This window comes from Trematomus bernacchii, unplaced genomic scaffold (assembly GCF_902827165.1).
Source record: "Trematomus bernacchii unplaced genomic scaffold, fTreBer1.1, whole genome shotgun sequence".
NCBI lineage: Eukaryota > Metazoa > Chordata > Actinopteri > Perciformes > Nototheniidae > Trematomus > Trematomus bernacchii.
The window spans coordinates 4,305,192-4,322,492 of NW_022987739.1; the positions used below are offsets into that span (position 1 = coordinate 4,305,192).

Consider the following 17,301-nt stretch of genomic DNA (forward strand, 5'->3'; position numbering starts at 1 on the left):
TCTCTCCCTCTCTCTCGCTGACTGGATCCCAGCCCCCATCTCTCTCCCTCTCTTCACTCCCTCTCCTCAGCCCAGCTGCCTGTGGAGTTGGATGTGGTCCAGGAACAGGCAGATGGCTCTGTAATTAGAAGTGCATCTCTCCATTCCCTTTCCACTTCTCCCTGTTAAATCAAATTACAGAAAAAATCCCTTCTCTGGATTAGCATTCTTTGCAGCATGGCCTCCATTCTCTTCCTCTCTTCCTCCATGTGCCATGCACTACAGAGGAGGAGAGGAAAAGACGGACTGAGTGTTTGCTGATGGCGTTGGGGAAACTGAGGGGCTTCTCATGTCCGTCTTCAGTATGTCGCTTTGGAGTGTGTGTCACTTAAGGCCCAGCATCCATTTTCGTTGGCAATCTTTACAAAGGGAGTGTGATTGGAGTCTTTATGGCGCTTATATAAAATGTCAGAGCTGTCCATCTTCATATTTTTTGGCATCCGTTCCACCGTTCATGCCATATAGAATGTGATAGTGCTAGTTTTAGGGGTATTGCCAGTGGAGTGTGTGTGTGTGTGTGTTGGCTCACTGAATGCATGGTATGTGTGCGAGCTGATACTGAGTGTGTTGCAGGGAGGGGCTGCAGGCTAGGCAGGGCGATGTCACTGGGGTCCTGGGAGCTAGAGGAAGTGCTAACTGTGCTCTGGGATTCAAGCCGTCGCTGTGCCCAGCATGGCATGGCCGCTGCGTTCTCCTCCACGGGCGAGAAGCCGGCCTGCCTCCACCGCCCGCAGTCTCCCTCTTGCCATCTTGTGGCCACTTGAAGCTAGTGTAATTACATGTTTCAGGATAGGGTGGATTGATTTCTTACTACTTTGTCTCTTACAGATTTAAGATTTGAAGGCTTTATTATCATATGCACACTAGCTACAGTTTAGTTATTGCAATGAAAATATTAAGTCCCAGGTTCCTCCAACAATGCAACATAGATATATATAAAACAATAAAATGGTGCGAGATTATCCTGCATGCCTTAGAATGTCTTGTATATGTTTCTTTTGTTGTTATTATTGATTTTATTTTATTTCAAAAAATTAAAAAACCAGACCTTAACCACAAAACATTTTTGTTGGTATTGTTGACCCTGGTAGAATGGTCTCTTGTACTCCCTTTATTGTACATGTGAGGCTCTATGTATGTATGCTTTCTGTGTTTGACAATGCCAGAAATAAATCATATATTTAAAAAAAAAAAGAGATTATCCTGCAAGACCAATGTGCAAGTAATGTAGATGAAGTAAACTATACATGTAAAAAAAAAAAATACAATAAGATAAATGTTGCAGATAATGTTGTAAAAGACCATCCCTAGGGCTACACATTAAGAACAATGTCTTTGAAAAGATCCATCATAAAAGATCCATGTTTGAGTAAATAGTGGTTATTTTGAGGACCAACACTAACTGATCACTGTTTGTTTAGGTGTATGCTTCCACATCTGGTGATGAGTATGCAAGAGACAATGGAGGATATCCCGGTGCTAAGCCTGGAGCCGTCTACCCTGGCTCTTTCTATATGCAAGGTAACCTTTCATAGAATATCAATTCCTTTTGTAATCGTATTTTGGAAAGTGTTTTCATATTTGCAATTTTGTCTCCGCCTTTATTAGAAGACCCCTGGTCGTCTTCTGGCTACTCCGCCATGCTGGGTAACTCTCCTCACATTGGACAGCCAGGCTCCTTCTCTGCAATCAACCCACAGGACAGGATGGTGTGTGCAAACCACCTCAATTTTGTGTATTTTCGTTCATTTATAATCAAATTTGCCAATGTAAGGAAATGATGTAGTGATAACCTTTCATTGGTTATACGTTCTGCACAAGTGTCCTTTTCTGTAATGAAACTAACATCATATGAGATGCATGATTTAATGTACCTTGTCTATCTGTAATTGATCTGGTTTATATGTTATTTATCTGTCTTTCACATATGTTAATTTCCTGTGAGGGGTCTGTGCCTTATGAAGCTACTTGTATCCTCTTTCCAGAAGCGTCAACCCCTGCCTCTGTCCCCACAGAACTATCCTCTTCACGGCAGCGAAGTCAACGGCTTCCACTCGGCCCCCACCACCTACAACCACACGCCCACCATCAACGGAGAAGGCATCATGGGTAAAATAACTTTTTTTAAATGAAGTTTTCACACAAGTATGTTGGTAGCATCTGCACCATGGTCATTTGTTTCTTTTGTCTTTTCTCAAAAACTAATTAATGGGTCATCCGACTAACATTATTTATTTTGTCTCCGCAGCCAACCGAGGCACCACAGCTGGCAGTTCAGGAGACGAAATTGGGAAGGCTCTTGCCTCAGTGAGTTATTTTCAGTTTGTTATTGTCTTTTTTTGTATTAGTGCTGGGCAATGAAACAATTAGAGTGATTTTGTTTCATATTCTCTGAAGTGAAAATATGTGAAGTCGGGCAATTTGTGTGAATAAAAAACAAACAAGTGTACATTTAACTATGGAGGGTGACGCTGACAAAGATGTCCCTTCAGTGGCTTGGCATTATTTTGGTTCAAATTGATAATATTGATTTGTTAATACATTGAAGAGATATTACAATAAGAAGAAAACTGTTTAATTCAAGATCCTAATATTGTTGAAATCATAAATGTGATACGTAATATGTAATAAGTTTAAAAAAGGACAAGCAATTCTTAAAACCATTTCTTTGAGAGGAAAAAAATACAAATGCCAACAGAGAAGATTTTGTTCTATAAAAATGATTATTGGTTAAAAATACCCTTTTATAATTATTTATTTAAATTACTGTGGTTACACATTACCCATCATTAGTTCACTGTTCGACTAAACTGCAGTGGAAATCGATGTTATGTTTTGTGTCGTAATGTTCTGCTAATTAATTATTTCAGATTTACCCGTCGGACCACAACAGTAATAACTTCCCCTCAGCTCCATCTACTCCTGGATCTCCTCAGGCTATTGCCGGTACAGTTGGATTCTCACATTTAAATCGTTAAAAAAAACACATAATTTTACTATTTGGATATGAAACGTCAAAATGTTTTGATTTCATTTGGTGATGTCGAGGCACTTGGATTCATTTATTCTCCTATCAACCTGCAATGTTTTGTTTTAAACACCATTTAAAGAAATTAGCATTTTCGTAAAACATGATTTAGTCTTGTAAAAGACTGTCTTTATCTTGCGTTGATGTAAGATTTGTATCAACTTAACAGCTGAGTACATTTTGTCAATCAGACGGTTTGTAAACTGAGTTCAGGTGGTGTTACCCGGTGCTTTATTCTCATTCATGCCACCGCAAATTAGGATAATGTTTCAATTTCAGCCCCAGAATACCTGCATCAGTCGTATTTATTTAACTTCAGTTTGATTGCAGCCTTGTTTTGGCACACAAAATGAATCAGTTGAAATTCTTGGAGAGAAAATGATCCTCTGCATGTTTAATGTTCTTCAGTTCAGAAATGTGTCTGCAGCTCCATCTGGCTGTTGGGTTAGGAATTAACACTTTCCCAATATTCCTCCCTGCAGGAGCTCAGTCTCAGTGGCAAAGACCAACCACACCCAACTATGAAGCACAACCACACTCACTGGTAAGTCAACACATTGCTCTCTGCTACAAGTTAAGCAAAATGTTGCTATAATATACTTATTGAGTGCTTAACACTTAAGTGCACCTGTCATTTTCAAGTTATTTCTCATAAATGTACCATGCATTGATGCACTTGTATTCCCTTTTGTTAAATGTTCTAAATGCACCCTCACTGTGTTTTATAAAGCAAAGTAAATTGGAGGATCGTTTGGAGGAGGCCATCCATGTTCTGCGCAGCCATGCTGTGGGCCAGGGCTTAGAGGGCGCTCCCGATATACACAGCCTGCTGTCCTCGGTACACAACGGGGCCCTCGGGGGCCTCTCTGCAGCTTTCCCCAATGCTAGCCTCGCCCTCAGCAACAGACATCCTGCTATGGTGAGTCACATGCTTTTTTTTGTGTGTTTGGAGAGACTTGGTACTACTGACAGTGAAAGACAACAAGATGAAGCAAACACAAGTGTTTATTTATCCTTGAGGTTAATATGATCACATAATATCCATTCTTAAACATCTCTGACATAATAGAGATTGTACTGTAAAGCAACAAGTACTTGCCCTTAGTGAAAGTTCAAATAAACATACAGTATGTTATTTGTTCCATGACAAACACTTGATCTTAATGTTGTGTATATGTTGCAAAACAAATTAAGAGCCAAAAAGAACTGTTGCTAAATAAATAACAAAAATGGTACAATTTATGAGTTCATTATTGAGAGGGAAAAAACAAACATGGGACCATTTGTGCCATCTACTGGCCAAATAAAACATTGCGAGCGGGCAGTATTTTTATAAATGTTTTATTCGGTGAGTTAAAGTGGACCTATCATGCTATATTTTAATAATATAGTGTAGGACCATACCTATATAAGGCATATTTATACTTTTTTTTGTTCAAAATACCAAACAGATCATGCATTTTAGCCATGCCTCATTTCGCTCAATTTGCACTTTTGTAGCTCTGTTTTTGCAAGGGCTGATTCTGTGAGAACAGCACCACCTACAGGCCTGGCATATGTACTACAGCGTCTCCAGCGCTTTCGAACGGCAATGGCCGTGGCTGTCTCCTCCTGATAGGTGGAGAGTTGGCCCAATAGCCGTAGTGCCACCGTCCTGACGTCAGGACAGTGTTCAAATCTGGATCAGTTTTTATCAGATCCGTTGCAGCCCCTTTTTTAGAGATTTGGGTATGGAGGAAAATAGAGAGGGTTGTGTTTTCTGACACTTGGTGAGTTCCCTGGAACACCGGGGACACATATTCATGTATAAAAGACGTACAAAAGCATTGCATGATAGGTCCCCTTTAAATAACATTTATACACAGATTTCAACATCAACAAATATGAAAATGTGTATTGGCTAAGATGGCCTTCTGTCTAACTGTACATTTTTCCCTGTAGCTTCTCTGTCTTAACTTTGTACCAACACATCTTGTTTTGGGGAAGCTTTGCCGTGTGTTTACAGGGAAGAAGTTTTGATATGTCTGTGAGTTTCACCTCATGGTTCTCCCCCTTCATCAGCAGGGAGGGAAACAAGACGAGGCTTCAGGCCTTCCTCCCAGCAGCACTCTTCCTCAGGGGCATCACGCATCCGGACCCACACCGCCCGGGGGCCAGCCCGAAGGCTTCACCAGTAAGTCCCACTAGATATTATTACTTCCAGTAGAGTTTGTTGTTAGTGACACTGCAAAATAACATGTATTTTATTTATTCATATAATGATTTTCTGTCTGGGTGTTTAAATCAAACATTTGGTTTTGTGGAAATGCTAGTGTGCATACATTTGAGAAATCTTCAGAACCTTCTGTTAAGCTTTCTAAGCTCATCTGTTGTTTTACATTCCCTCTCAAGTGGTTTCCGACCATCCTAACATCCATGCGTTTCTCCTTAGGTCTCCCTGGTGGTTTGGCGCGCTCCACGCACTCCTCCAGCAGCTCAGACATCAAAAGAGAAGACAAAGAGGATGATGAAAACTCATCTGCAGACAAATCCGACGATGAAAAGAAGGAAGCCAAGGCAGCGCGCAATCGACGGTAAGATCGACCTTTCTCTCGTTTTACTTCTTCATTTCGTGGATGTGTGTTTTTAACCAAAACCTTTATAAAACAGCATTTTAATTTAACAGCATGACAAAAAAATGTATCCCAGAAAGGAGGAAATTGTCTTGACACAATGAAATGTATAGGATTGACAAATCCACAAGGTTCCACATGTCAGCTCTTAAGGCCCTGACACACCAAGCAGTCACCAGAGAACTCGCCGACGCCGACTGTTGCTTCGCCGTGTTCTCCTGCGTCTTGGCCATGTGTCGCACTGGAACACACCGCAAAGACTTCAGCCGAACACGTACGAACTGCGCATGCGTGAGTGGCAATAACTCTCCTTACCAGCAGGCGGCGGTAGTGTGTATTCGTCATTCAAAAGAGGCAACGACCGGAAGACAGAGAAGAAGAACAGACTGCGTGATCTAAACAAACAACAAATAGCGTGTGCGTTCCATTTTCACTCTCGTCCATCGAAAACATGTTTCGTGCGGTACTGGAGCTATCAGCCATTGGAGTGTTGCTTGTGGAAGACATTCTCAAGCAACCGTTTCGCTTCTCATGCACTGATTCGCTAGCTGAACAGCCAATCAGAGTGATTTCTTTGTCCGACTGCCTGTGGCCGACGCACGGCCGATTCAACATGTTGAATCGGCCGTGCGTCGGCCATGACAGGCCAAATAAGGCGTGTCACGGCCGACGGTGCGGGACACACCAAATTGAGTTTGGGCGACAGGGCACGCTTCGTCGTCCGACTAACGAAAACGGCCGATTTCGGTCTGGTGTGTCAGGGCCTTAAAATGATTCAGACAATGTATTTTATCTTAGTCGTCTCCTCTGTCCTTTGTTCCCCACTGTATGCCCAGACCTTGTTAGGTATTTAATAATGTTGAACCCCCCCCCCCTTCATTTCACATTTTCAGAAGGGAGGCGTTGACCCTCCAGATGCTCTCTAGCCTTACAGACACGAAAGATGAGTAAGTTTTTCCAAAAGAGGGGAAGTTGTTGTGCTTTTTGGGCTCTTGCCAAACATCAATTAAAGCACATGTTCATGAAGCTATTGTCAAACGTTATTATCCATCACTGACCTTCAATATGTCTGTATTAATGATAAAGGAGTGACGACCTTTTGTCAAAACAGAAATAAACATTTACCCCTAACGGAACAAAAGGAAACCATACTACACAACCATTTTTGTTTTGATGACCAAAAAGGTGCTCATTACGCCTTTCCTTCTTAAAATCCATAGTTTGTAATCACAATGCATACACAGCGTACCGTCCATTCACTCATCCAACATTTGTAGGGCGGATATTTTGATCAAATTATCAATTTCCAGTACTCTCTTTGGAATGTTCTGCAAATAGCTTCTCACACATTTGAGTTGTTGTGCATCCATGCAGTAAAACACTGTGGATATACTGTCCATGCTATTGATGCTAAAGTAACAGAACGCTCGCCATAAGGTCACATGAACACTTTAGGTTTTTGATGATTTTTAAAATTGTATTTGTGCATTTGTAGTAGTCTGGATGAAGAAGAAGATGATGAGGACCTTCCCCCTGAAGTGAAGATCGAGCGTGAGAAGGAGCGGCGAGTGGCTAACAATGCCCGCGAGCGCCTCAGAGTACGGGACATCAACGAGGCATTTAAGGAGCTTGGGAAGATGTGCCAGATGCACCTAAGCCATGACAAACCTCAGACCAAACTGCTCATACTGCACCAAGCCGTCAACGTCATCCTCAATTTAGAACAGCAAGTCAGAGGTCAGTCTGCAAGCTGCACATCGAAGCACGGCATATTTCCTTCTGTTATATACACAGTTATTCTGTTGTACTGAAGGCCTGTGTCTGTTTTCCCCTTCCTCGTTCAGAGCGTAACCTGAACCCCAAGGCAGCGTGTTTAAAACGCCGTGAGGAGGAGAAGGTGTCCGGGATCGGGGAGGCGGCCATGCAGCTCTCAGGAGGCCATCCTAGTATGGGAGGAGACGGCCACAACCCAGTGGGCCACATGTAACACCAGGTAGGCTGTGAACAGGCTATTATAATAATTATTGAACATGTTACCCTGAGGATGTTGTAGGTTACTACCTCCCCCTGTTACAAGGGAACTGAGAAATTCCACACCACCACTATGTGCAATATAAATACCATTACCATCATTACAAAACACTCTGCTATATAACATGTGCAATATTATTATTAATAATGTTCGATAAATAATGTGCAATTACGTAACTACCACTACGGTTTTTGCACTACTAAATACTGTTAATATTAACATTAATTATGTGACCATCTATGTTTCCTGTAGTTATTGAATTGCTCTTTTTACTGCACTGTTGGTGTACAGTTTTATTATTATTGTACTGCTGTGTTTATTGTATTTTTGTAACTCTGGCACATCAATTTCCTTCGGGATGAATAAAGTCCCGTCTTATCTTAAGATAATTGTCCAGAAGAATTTGGGAACAAAGCTGCTGGTGGGAACAGCAAGTGCAATTTAATATCCTAATAACAATAATATCTTTATATTTATATCACAAAGAGTTTCTCATAGCAAACTGAGAGCAGATATAATCAAAACATTAAAGTACTAAACGAACCAAAAAGTTGTTTTTCAAATGACAGAACTTGCAAATTAAATCAGATATGGCGGTGGGATAATATTATGTAATACATTATTATAAAATAATAATAAGGCCTACCACATTAAATAAGCCACTGACACAGACTGTTATTTCCTAGGCCTTAACCAGCTGTTTTTTCCTGACATTGTTTCAATTAAAAAGAAAGTCAATAATTGCCCTTTTCCTTTCCTGTTTTTGTGTGAGGATATTAACGACAGCAGAAACAGTGAAGTTGGAAATTACTCGTCTTTGATATGCCTTATTTTGCACTCAACTCTTACTGGCTGCTTCACTCGGCAGGGTTCCTACGGTCATTAAAAACCTGGAAAAGTCATGGAAATTCAAAATGCAAATTCCAGGACCTGGAAAAGTTATGGAAAACAATATTTTTCCCAAAGTTTTGGAAAAGTCATGGAAATGTAACTAAAGTTGCATCAAATATAATTTATATTTTATCTAATCGCCGAAATAGTAATACTATAATGATAATAAATACTGTATCGCATAGTAATGAAACGTAAAATAGCATTTAACTGACGAGGTATTTTGCTGGTGAGAGAGTTTAGTTGCTTTAGCCTGTAGAAGCTAGTAAGCCAACTATTTGATTTGTTTTAGATAGGCACAACATGTTTGATATGCAGACCTTATTTTCCTGTTCCATGTTAAAATAAACCATTTTCAGTGAGAAAGAGTAATTTTTTTTGGTCATGGAAAATTAGGTAAAGGTCATGGAAAAATCATTGAAAATCATTGGTGAAAAAGTGTATGAACCCTGACTCTGTGTTTGGAGTAGAACATAATTGGTTAGCAAGACTAGTCATTTGTCTTGAAACCTTGGTGTGTGTGAACCCTACGTGAATAGTAAGGCTGCCATAAACCATGAAAACTACCCTTTGAAAATGTATTTCTAAATGTAAATGGTCGGACAATGAATGCTATCAAACATGGGTTTTAAGAGCTCACTTTTTTTATGTTCAATTATGATGAGGAAAACTACAACACCTTGTCTTTCCTTTTCACAGATCCGGTGGTGTTTCCCTGGCTGTCAGAGGATGTGGCCTTAACAGATTTCTTCCACCCATTATTCTCAGTGTGTGTGTGTGTGTATATGTGGACATGTCTGTGTATGGTCCGTTCAAGTTTCAAGATGCACATTCACACACTCGTACACACATGCATACTGCCAAAACTGACACAGCCTGTTTGTCGCACTCCCAACCATGACTACAAGCTCAAATGTGAAGAACTTTTTTTAGTTTTTGCTTTGTTTTATACATGTAAAAAAAATCTTCTTCTTGGTTTCCACAAGATGATGGAACACCGGAGAACTTTTTGTCCTGCCACAAATTGGGACTTGACACACTGCCGAGTGGTGCTCTTGTGAGGGAGAGGAGACCTAAACAAACACAAATTGAATCATGGATTTGTGCCTAATTGTTACATGTTTTCTATTTGACATTTAAGCAAATTGCTTTACATGTGAGGAACATTTATTGTGAGGGATTGCTTATGTGTATGAGCAATTATTTTTAATGTATGTCATTCCCAGCGTGATGGTACAGTCTTACATATGTTATGTAACCAAGCCCATAGTTGAAGTTGAATTGTCTAAATTCAGTGACTTTTCCTTGATCTTATCAGCAAATGTTTGGGGGGAAGGAAATGGAAAGGTCAACGTCTTGACAGTTGGAAAGCAGCTTAAGAAAGACGGAAACTCTGACGTAGAGAAAGTCTCTGACTGAAGCCAGGTCTCATCCCTCGGGGCATCCGAAGCCTTGGAGTAAAAATAATCCTTCCTTGAAGGTTATGACTTATCCAATCGGTAGAGTCTGTCAACTACAAAACTGTTCTTCCTATTCGTTGACCACAAATTCTAGTGTTACTCCACTTATCCCTCGTCACAGGTTCAGGTTTTTGTACTGCTTTATATACTAAAGCATACTTAGAGAAGACAAAGCACAGTTATAAGTTTAGGCTGAAAATTAAGTGTCCACCTGTTGTGCATTCAGTCCATGAACGTCTTTTTATAAAAAGCCATTTGAGACTCCTGCTAAGTGATCAGCACCACTTAGTGCTCTTACTTACAATGGTTTATTAACAATGCCAGCAGACTTTACAGCTCAAGCCCCCCCCCCCCCCCCCCCCCCCCCCCCCCCTTTAATTAATGTTCTGTAAAAGACACACAAATCTGGGTTCCTTTGACGGGATCTCAACAATCCACACATGTTTGAAGCAGACAAGCCTTTGTTTAACGGAGGCTTCCTTTTCCTAAATGAGCATTCCCACTGAATTACAGCCCCTCACCTTCCTCCTGACTACGTTTGTTCTCGTGTTTCTTACCGAGAGAAGTGTGACGTGTCAATTCACTTCATACATTACTCTGATATGTTTCATTTTTCAAAAATTAAATATATATAAAAATATATATTTTTTGTTAGTCTATACATTGTAGATTTTTTACATAAATGGCAATATTAGTTTGAAGTTTAGAGTGTATTGTAGATGAGCTGAAAAGGGGAAATATTTGACATTTTAAATGGAATTGTTCAAAAATTAATTCAAATTTGAACGGGATGGCAGAGGTAAAAAGGGCAACAGATTATGAATGAAAAAGTGTTTAGGGTATCCTTGATTCCAGTTTAAGTTGAAAGGCGTATCATGAGCTACCCAGATGAGTTTTTTCCTTTCCATTTGGGGGCATGTGGACAGAGTGTCCTGTTGAAGTGGTCTTACTTATCGGTGAGGCACTGAGGAATAATGTGGGAAGATTTTTGTCTCCAACAGTAATTATGCAACTGGTTTTTGAATGTAGCTACCATACAAATGTGGATCACCTTCATCGTCAAAGTTGTGTTCCTGGGTTTTGTCAGTAGGGTCAATTAGTTAATTTCACCTTTTTATAATGTTTGCCCCCAACTAAGTGGCTCTCAGTGTGCAGATCACTTTTTAGTAACCTGCACATTAATTTTGGAGGCAGACAGGAGTATTTGGGTGTAAAATAATGGATAAAATGGAGAACAAAACAGTGTTATTGTGATGTTATACCCATGTCATGTCATGTTGTGAATGGTTTTTACCAACATGTAATCACATATGGGAGGTAGAGCATTTTGTGTGTTTAATTTCTACAAAAAGAGATGAAGAAAAAGACCTATACAAATCAATAGTGTGGCCTTTTCATTCTCAAGACTTAAGATGACATGATGGGAGAGTGATACCTTATCAGTGCCTGAACTTGTATTTTCATTTAAGACCGTTTTATTTTGTGAACCATATCATTTCATTTATCATGGAGATTAAAGAGGTACTTGTTCATTCCCCCACCCTCCCTTCTCCTAATGCTTTTTTCAATTTTCAGGAAGAAGTTTAAATGGTATAAAGAGATTTTCTTTCAGTGTATCTAGTTAAATAAATAAATGTTACGTAGATCTTGTTTAGTTTTTATTCCCTTTTTTCTAATTATTCAACTGGATTATATTGTCCAAACTGCTGTTTTAGTTAAGGTCATGGGTCCAGGTCATGAGTTTTCTTTCTATCCGCCCTATATTGTTATATCAATTGACATTACAGGGTTCAATACATGCTGCGTTTGGCTCTGATTGTCTGCTTTTGATGCACATTGACATGTTTCAGTGTATGTGTTGCTTCAATTTCAATGTAGGGAGTGGATTTTATTTTCCGTCTTAGCTGGAACCTCTTATGACTTGGAGCATTTAAAATGTCTGTACATCAGAGTGTAAGCCCTTTGCTGCAGTGACTTTCAGTATATTCAGTCTCCATTGACTATTCTCACCTCTGACCTTTCACTCTTCCAGCTCTTTGATGCCCTTGACAGTGACTTTTTGTGGGAAGTTTTTATCACTTCTTTCAAAAAGTTGTATTTGAAGTTTTTATTTTTATTTTTAATATTACAAGATCAATAATTGTACTGAATATTGCCGATTTGTTCCAAGGGGGGAATCTGAATTAATATCATTTAGTATTCAGTGACCATCACATTAGCATTCAAGCTAAACACTCAAATTATTAGTTTGGGGGAACTTTATTTCTTAACATGAGTCTTGACATGAGACACATTTTGAAATCTGCAGAAAAGCAAGCCAACCACTGCAGGAGCACATGATGTCAACAGAAAAGTTACAATATTATGATGGAAAATGTTAAGTTGACGGGCTTGAAATTGTTTTGGTATAAGAAAGCAGTAATAAAACACTTGCTTTCAACAGTTTTGTCATATCTTTGTTGAACTTAAAAGGGGGAGACTATTGATGAATTGAGTGTAAAAAAATACATTCACAGGTACAGAGCCTGACATCTTGGGGGGTGAGGACACTGTTGACTCCTGCAGGGTCCTCAGTGCCTCACTCAATCTCTCTCTTTGTTTTTATATATATATATATATAAATATATATAGTTGAGAACTGTCCTGTATATAACAGTAATGTAGCAATAAATGTGCCATTTTTAATAACAGATTATACCTTTTCCAATGTCTGGCTTTTGAATATTGTATACATAAAAAGGAAAATAAAGGAAAACATTGTAATAAAGGGTTTATTGTAGTTCGGGAATGAATTTGTTCATATATTTGCCATTGTCAATAGTCTGTTAGGGATGAAATGCGCATGAGACTCTTGATTATGCAACCAAGGCACCACAATATATTCAAGATGAACCCGTTGATTTCATAAAGTCAACTCTTTCAGAAGTGGGATATTAGTTTGAATTACACATTGCCTCAATCGGGGCCTGCTGAGGTGCAAATTCACCAAAAATGTGTTTTTTGATGATGCTTGGCTATATGATAATATGCATACATTTCGCCCAAAACTGCACCATTAGGATGCAAATTATCCTCAATGAAAATCAGTGCTAATACACACACGCAGTTACATTGTCATTATAAATGGAATTATTGATGGCAGCAGTAAAAGCCTGCTTCACTGCAACTCATGCATTTTGGGATGCAGTAACAGGATGGAATGACTGCTGTGCGATGACAAATTAATTATCTTAGCCATACACGACTTCAATGCATACAAATAAGGTTATTTGGCTATACCAGGGGTCTGCAACCCGCGGCTCTGGAGCCGCATGCGGCCCTCTGCTCTGGCTCCCTTGAGTTTAGACAAAAAATAAGAAGGAAATAAAATAAAATATATTTGTAAGACTATTTATATTTTGTTGCACGGTTGAAAATGTTTCGTGTCTTGTATTTTGAGGTGATGCTGTGACACATAAATACATTTAAAAAAACGCTTTTAATTAGGTCAACTAAAATATGCGTCACATCCTGCTACGGTCTCGCGCCAGCGCCTTTTCTTGCAGGCGAATAACCTGACCCCCGGCTCGATGAGCGAACTATGGATACATCAAAGAAAATAAAAGTATCGGAGGAACACAGAGGGATTAATTCTGCGTGGAGAGAGTTATGCTTTCACATCAAACGATGCTGGTTTACCGATATGTTTGATATGTGGAGAGAAGTTGTTAAAGGTGCTGCAGCCTTTACGTATTGGAGGAAAAACACGTAAGAGGAAGACAGCTGACGATCTTCAGTCATAATTCAATCAGTAAACTATTTTTAGGGTGCAGCTATGTTTTATTTATTTCAAAGTGGGCTCATTTGAATTATATTCATGTTCTTCAAATGTGCAGAGGACTCCCCAAGTGCTGTGTTAATTTATTTTAAAGTTGCCTGTGTATTTTTTTTAAATTCTCCTTATAAGAGTTCTTTATTATTAAGGTAAATGGTAAATTGAGGTAAACAGTTTTCTATAATGTAATAAATAATAAATGCAAAAAAACTGTAGTTTTTGTCTACGATATAACAATATATACAACTTTATAAGCTATCAAATATGTTTTGCGGCTCCAGACAAAAAAAATTGGTGGAAAAGGGGGCAAAATGGCTCTTTTGGTCAAAAAGGTTACAGACCCCTGGGCTGCCCTGGGCTATACAAACAAATTATTTTTTCCATTTCCAACGACAAGAAAGGGAAACCTTATTAGTAATGGTAATATTATTTGTACAGTGTATTTTGTGAATTGCAGCCAAAGACAGGGGCATGCATGATGAGTCGGGTCTCAATTCCTGGTGCAATCAGCGCTGGCAATCCATTCTTAATACCCGATAATCTTTTTTTAAAACGAGTGTGTTGTAAACCGAGACCTTTGACACGATTGCCTGAAATGACCCGTAGCAGAATGTCACGCATGGATGTTGCACGCAGCACGTCGGTTGTTTTTAAACAGGCATGAGAAAAGGCAGCCCAGGGTCCTTAACGGCCATCAGCGTTAAAAGGAGCAAAGAACTACAACAAACAGAAGGTCAGGATGGTGCAGAACATACTAAATAAATTCGTCGGTGCGAAGTATATAAATATTCTAAAGGCGTGGTAAGTTAAATCAAACAGTGGTGGAGTGGTTTACCTGAAACAATATTTTTTTAGTTGTTTAAAATGATGTCAACGAGTCTGTGTCCTTCTGTGTGACCCGTTTGGCTAACTAGCTAACTTTAGCTTAGCCTGCTTGTTTATTTCCTACTGGTTCAGCTAGCTGGCTAGTTAGCATAATGCTACTGAATGGCAAGGTTAGTGGAGGAGGCAAGTAACAATGTTTATATGACACTAAAGATTTGTATTGGGTATTGTGATATATTTAATGCTCAGGAAATTTAATTGCTAGCTTATCTTAAATGAAATTCTTAAATGTGGAAACATTAATGCCCTGAATATTTGAAATGCAATAACAGAACTGTTCTTATTCCTTTGCTAACATTTAGTCGTATCTCCTAATTTATTTATGATATACCTGACGAGTTTATGAATCTGATAAACTTCCATTATACAGAAATCAAGATTTTAGTATAATGTATTAATGACATGAATATATATGTTTTTGTGTAACGTGTATTATTTATTTTTTTCTCTTGAGTATAGTGTTGATTTACTCATCATAGTTCGAGTTAATAATACATGACAGCTGTTCGTTTTTGTATCAACATAGTGAGAGCTGGGTAGCACAGATGACCCTGCATGAATGACTGCAAAGTGCACACAGAGAAATAGCCACCGCTGAACAGTGTTTTTTAAGGATTGATATTATATGTAACAAAATAATATGTTTATCTCATTATCAAACCTCTATACTATCCAATCATTTTTAACCTTTATTTCATTATATTTTAATTTAACAATTTAACAACTTAAGCCAGTTCAGTTCAACCTAGAATATTTGGTTTGTCTAAACACACAATTATGACTTGTAAATATTGATAATCATACTTAACTTGTGAGAGTAGCAAGAACTGACTACATTTAATTAGGTAGGTGTGCATCCCGAAACTTGAAATAGATACAATTTATATCTCTTGTAAACCATCATGCCTTCTGAATCATGAGTACAACTATCAAATTGTTCTTGACATATGTATTGTAGTGAAGTAAATGTCTAATTTCTGAAAGCCATTGTTTTCTCCCGTCTAGGATACCGAACATGGCTACCTGGGGAACAGTTGGTGGAGTGGCGCTCGTTTACTTCACAGACTGGCGATTAATTCTGGACTATGTGCCATACATTAATCAGAAGTTCAAAAAGGATGAATAGAGTCCACACAACTAAATTGTGAGTGTATTGTTAGTTTGACCCATGCTAGTGTAATAGGATATTTTCACACACTCTGTTTGCAATGTTCCTTTGGATTGCTCATTAGCTTTAACCCCACCCATGTACTTGTGATAAGATGCAGGCAGGTGTAGGCTATGCCAGGTGTTAAACTGAACATTCAAATAACGCTCTTGAGTATTAGTTACTGTCACCTTGCTTACACCTGGCAGTTTGTTTGAACTCTTCTCAAACATCTGCACATGCAACCCCATACTGAAGACAAAATGGTTATTATAATACTTCTGTAGTGCTGAATAACAAGGGAAAGGCTGAGTAAATAAATTGCTTTACGCTTCTGTGTTATCTATAGCTTTGCAAAAGGGTCATATGTTTTTTATTTAATTTGCCATTTGCGGTTCACTCATAAATAATTATTTGCCAATCAAACTGTACTATCAACACTATGTGACTCCAAATAAATAATACAAAAAGAAAAGAAGCTTATTATGACAAAATAGAGATTTAAAATAAATATGCATTTATTTGACCTGACCCAATTGTGTTGCATTTTGTTGTAATTGTTCACATTTATTTTATTTTTTTATTGGTTAGAGGTTGAATTTTATTTTTAATCCACCTCTATGTTTATAATTCTCAATACTGTTATTGGCCCTTTTGAGCTTTCCTGCAGTGCTCAAGTACAGTATTTATTATTTGATTTAATAAATAACAATGCAACCTTAATCCCAGACATATCCATTCCTAAATCACACTATAGTTGATATTTCTAAGCTCTATTAAGATTTATAAACCTTTTGGAGCCCTATTCTCCATCACAACCAATCATTTTGCCATAATCCCCATAACCCCTACTTGAATGTGTTTTTGTCAGAAATCCAACATGAAAGACAGGAAGATTGTGCTTCTTACACATTTAAACAGATTTGTTCATTTACATTTTGCTAACAAGTTGGATTTGTGTTTGTGCCTACAGCTACAGGACCAGATTGGGGAATGGGCACATGGATGGGTTGATAACGCAACACAAGCTTAAGAGGGATGCCCTGGCTCGAAAATCAGTCAATGAGGGCTCGCCAGTAGTTGGGACTTCAAGATGCACTCTGTATACGTGTGCGTTTCGATCCAGTTTTATTTAATATGAATAAATCTTTGAACTTGGTCCGATTTGTCCAGTTATTCAGCAAAAAGCCAACTAATTAAATGTTTTTGCTTGAATTTACTGGTAAAATGGGTTTTTAAAAAATCGATTTGTTCAATGCTGAATAAAAGTGGAAATACTGTCATTTTATTTTTCATGGGGCAGTTGGATCTGAAAAACCTTATATTTGCCAACTCTGTTTATTTGTACATTAAAGCAATATGAAATAAAAAATATATTGAAGACAATGTTTAT

The 17,301-nt window shown here is 38.5% G+C and overlaps 2 protein-coding genes across 2 annotated transcripts in view; both read left to right on the forward strand.

Moving 5' to 3' along the window:
* Positions 1 to 12,834, forward strand: part of tcf3b (transcription factor 3b) — a 33,232-nt gene extending 20,398 nt beyond the window's left edge. Inside the window, exons 11-23 of the mRNA XM_034146943.1 lie at positions 1,461 to 1,560; positions 1,648 to 1,748; positions 2,025 to 2,148; positions 2,288 to 2,346; positions 2,910 to 2,985; positions 3,550 to 3,611; positions 3,798 to 3,986; positions 5,129 to 5,240; positions 5,499 to 5,640; positions 6,573 to 6,626; positions 7,175 to 7,416; positions 7,524 to 7,672; positions 9,302 to 12,834. Coding sequence (XP_034002834.1) covers positions 1,461 to 1,560; positions 1,648 to 1,748; positions 2,025 to 2,148; positions 2,288 to 2,346; positions 2,910 to 2,985; positions 3,550 to 3,611; positions 3,798 to 3,986; positions 5,129 to 5,240; positions 5,499 to 5,640; positions 6,573 to 6,626; positions 7,175 to 7,416; positions 7,524 to 7,666 — 1,404 coding nt within the window. The 3' untranslated portion in view covers positions 7,667 to 7,672; positions 9,302 to 12,834. The remainder of the gene's footprint in view (positions 1 to 1,460; positions 1,561 to 1,647; positions 1,749 to 2,024; positions 2,149 to 2,287; positions 2,347 to 2,909; positions 2,986 to 3,549; positions 3,612 to 3,797; positions 3,987 to 5,128; positions 5,241 to 5,498; positions 5,641 to 6,572; positions 6,627 to 7,174; positions 7,417 to 7,523; positions 7,673 to 9,301) is intronic.
* A 1,712-nt stretch (positions 12,835 to 14,546) lies between these two features.
* LOC117495633 (cytochrome b-c1 complex subunit 10-like) lies at positions 14,547 to 17,298 on the forward strand. The gene is made up of 3 exons (XM_034147025.1): positions 14,547 to 14,677; positions 15,767 to 15,905; positions 16,882 to 17,298. Exons 1-2 carry the CDS (start codon positions 14,616 to 14,618, stop codon positions 15,885 to 15,887), a joined length of 183 nt encoding a protein of 60 aa, XP_034002916.1. The 5' UTR covers positions 14,547 to 14,615; the 3' UTR covers positions 15,888 to 15,905; positions 16,882 to 17,298.
* The last annotated feature ends 3 nt before the right edge of the window (positions 17,299 to 17,301 follow it).

Bases quoted from the DNA above. Each gene is read 5' to 3' on its own strand.
- LOC117495633 (XM_034147025.1), top strand. From the start codon at position 14,616: ATGGTGCAGAACATACTAAATAAATTCGTCGGTGCGAAGTATATAAAT. The intron at 14,678-15,766 runs GTAAGTTAAATC...TCTCCCGTCTAG, and splicing joins ATAAATATTCTAAAGGCGTG to GATACCGAACATGGCTACCT.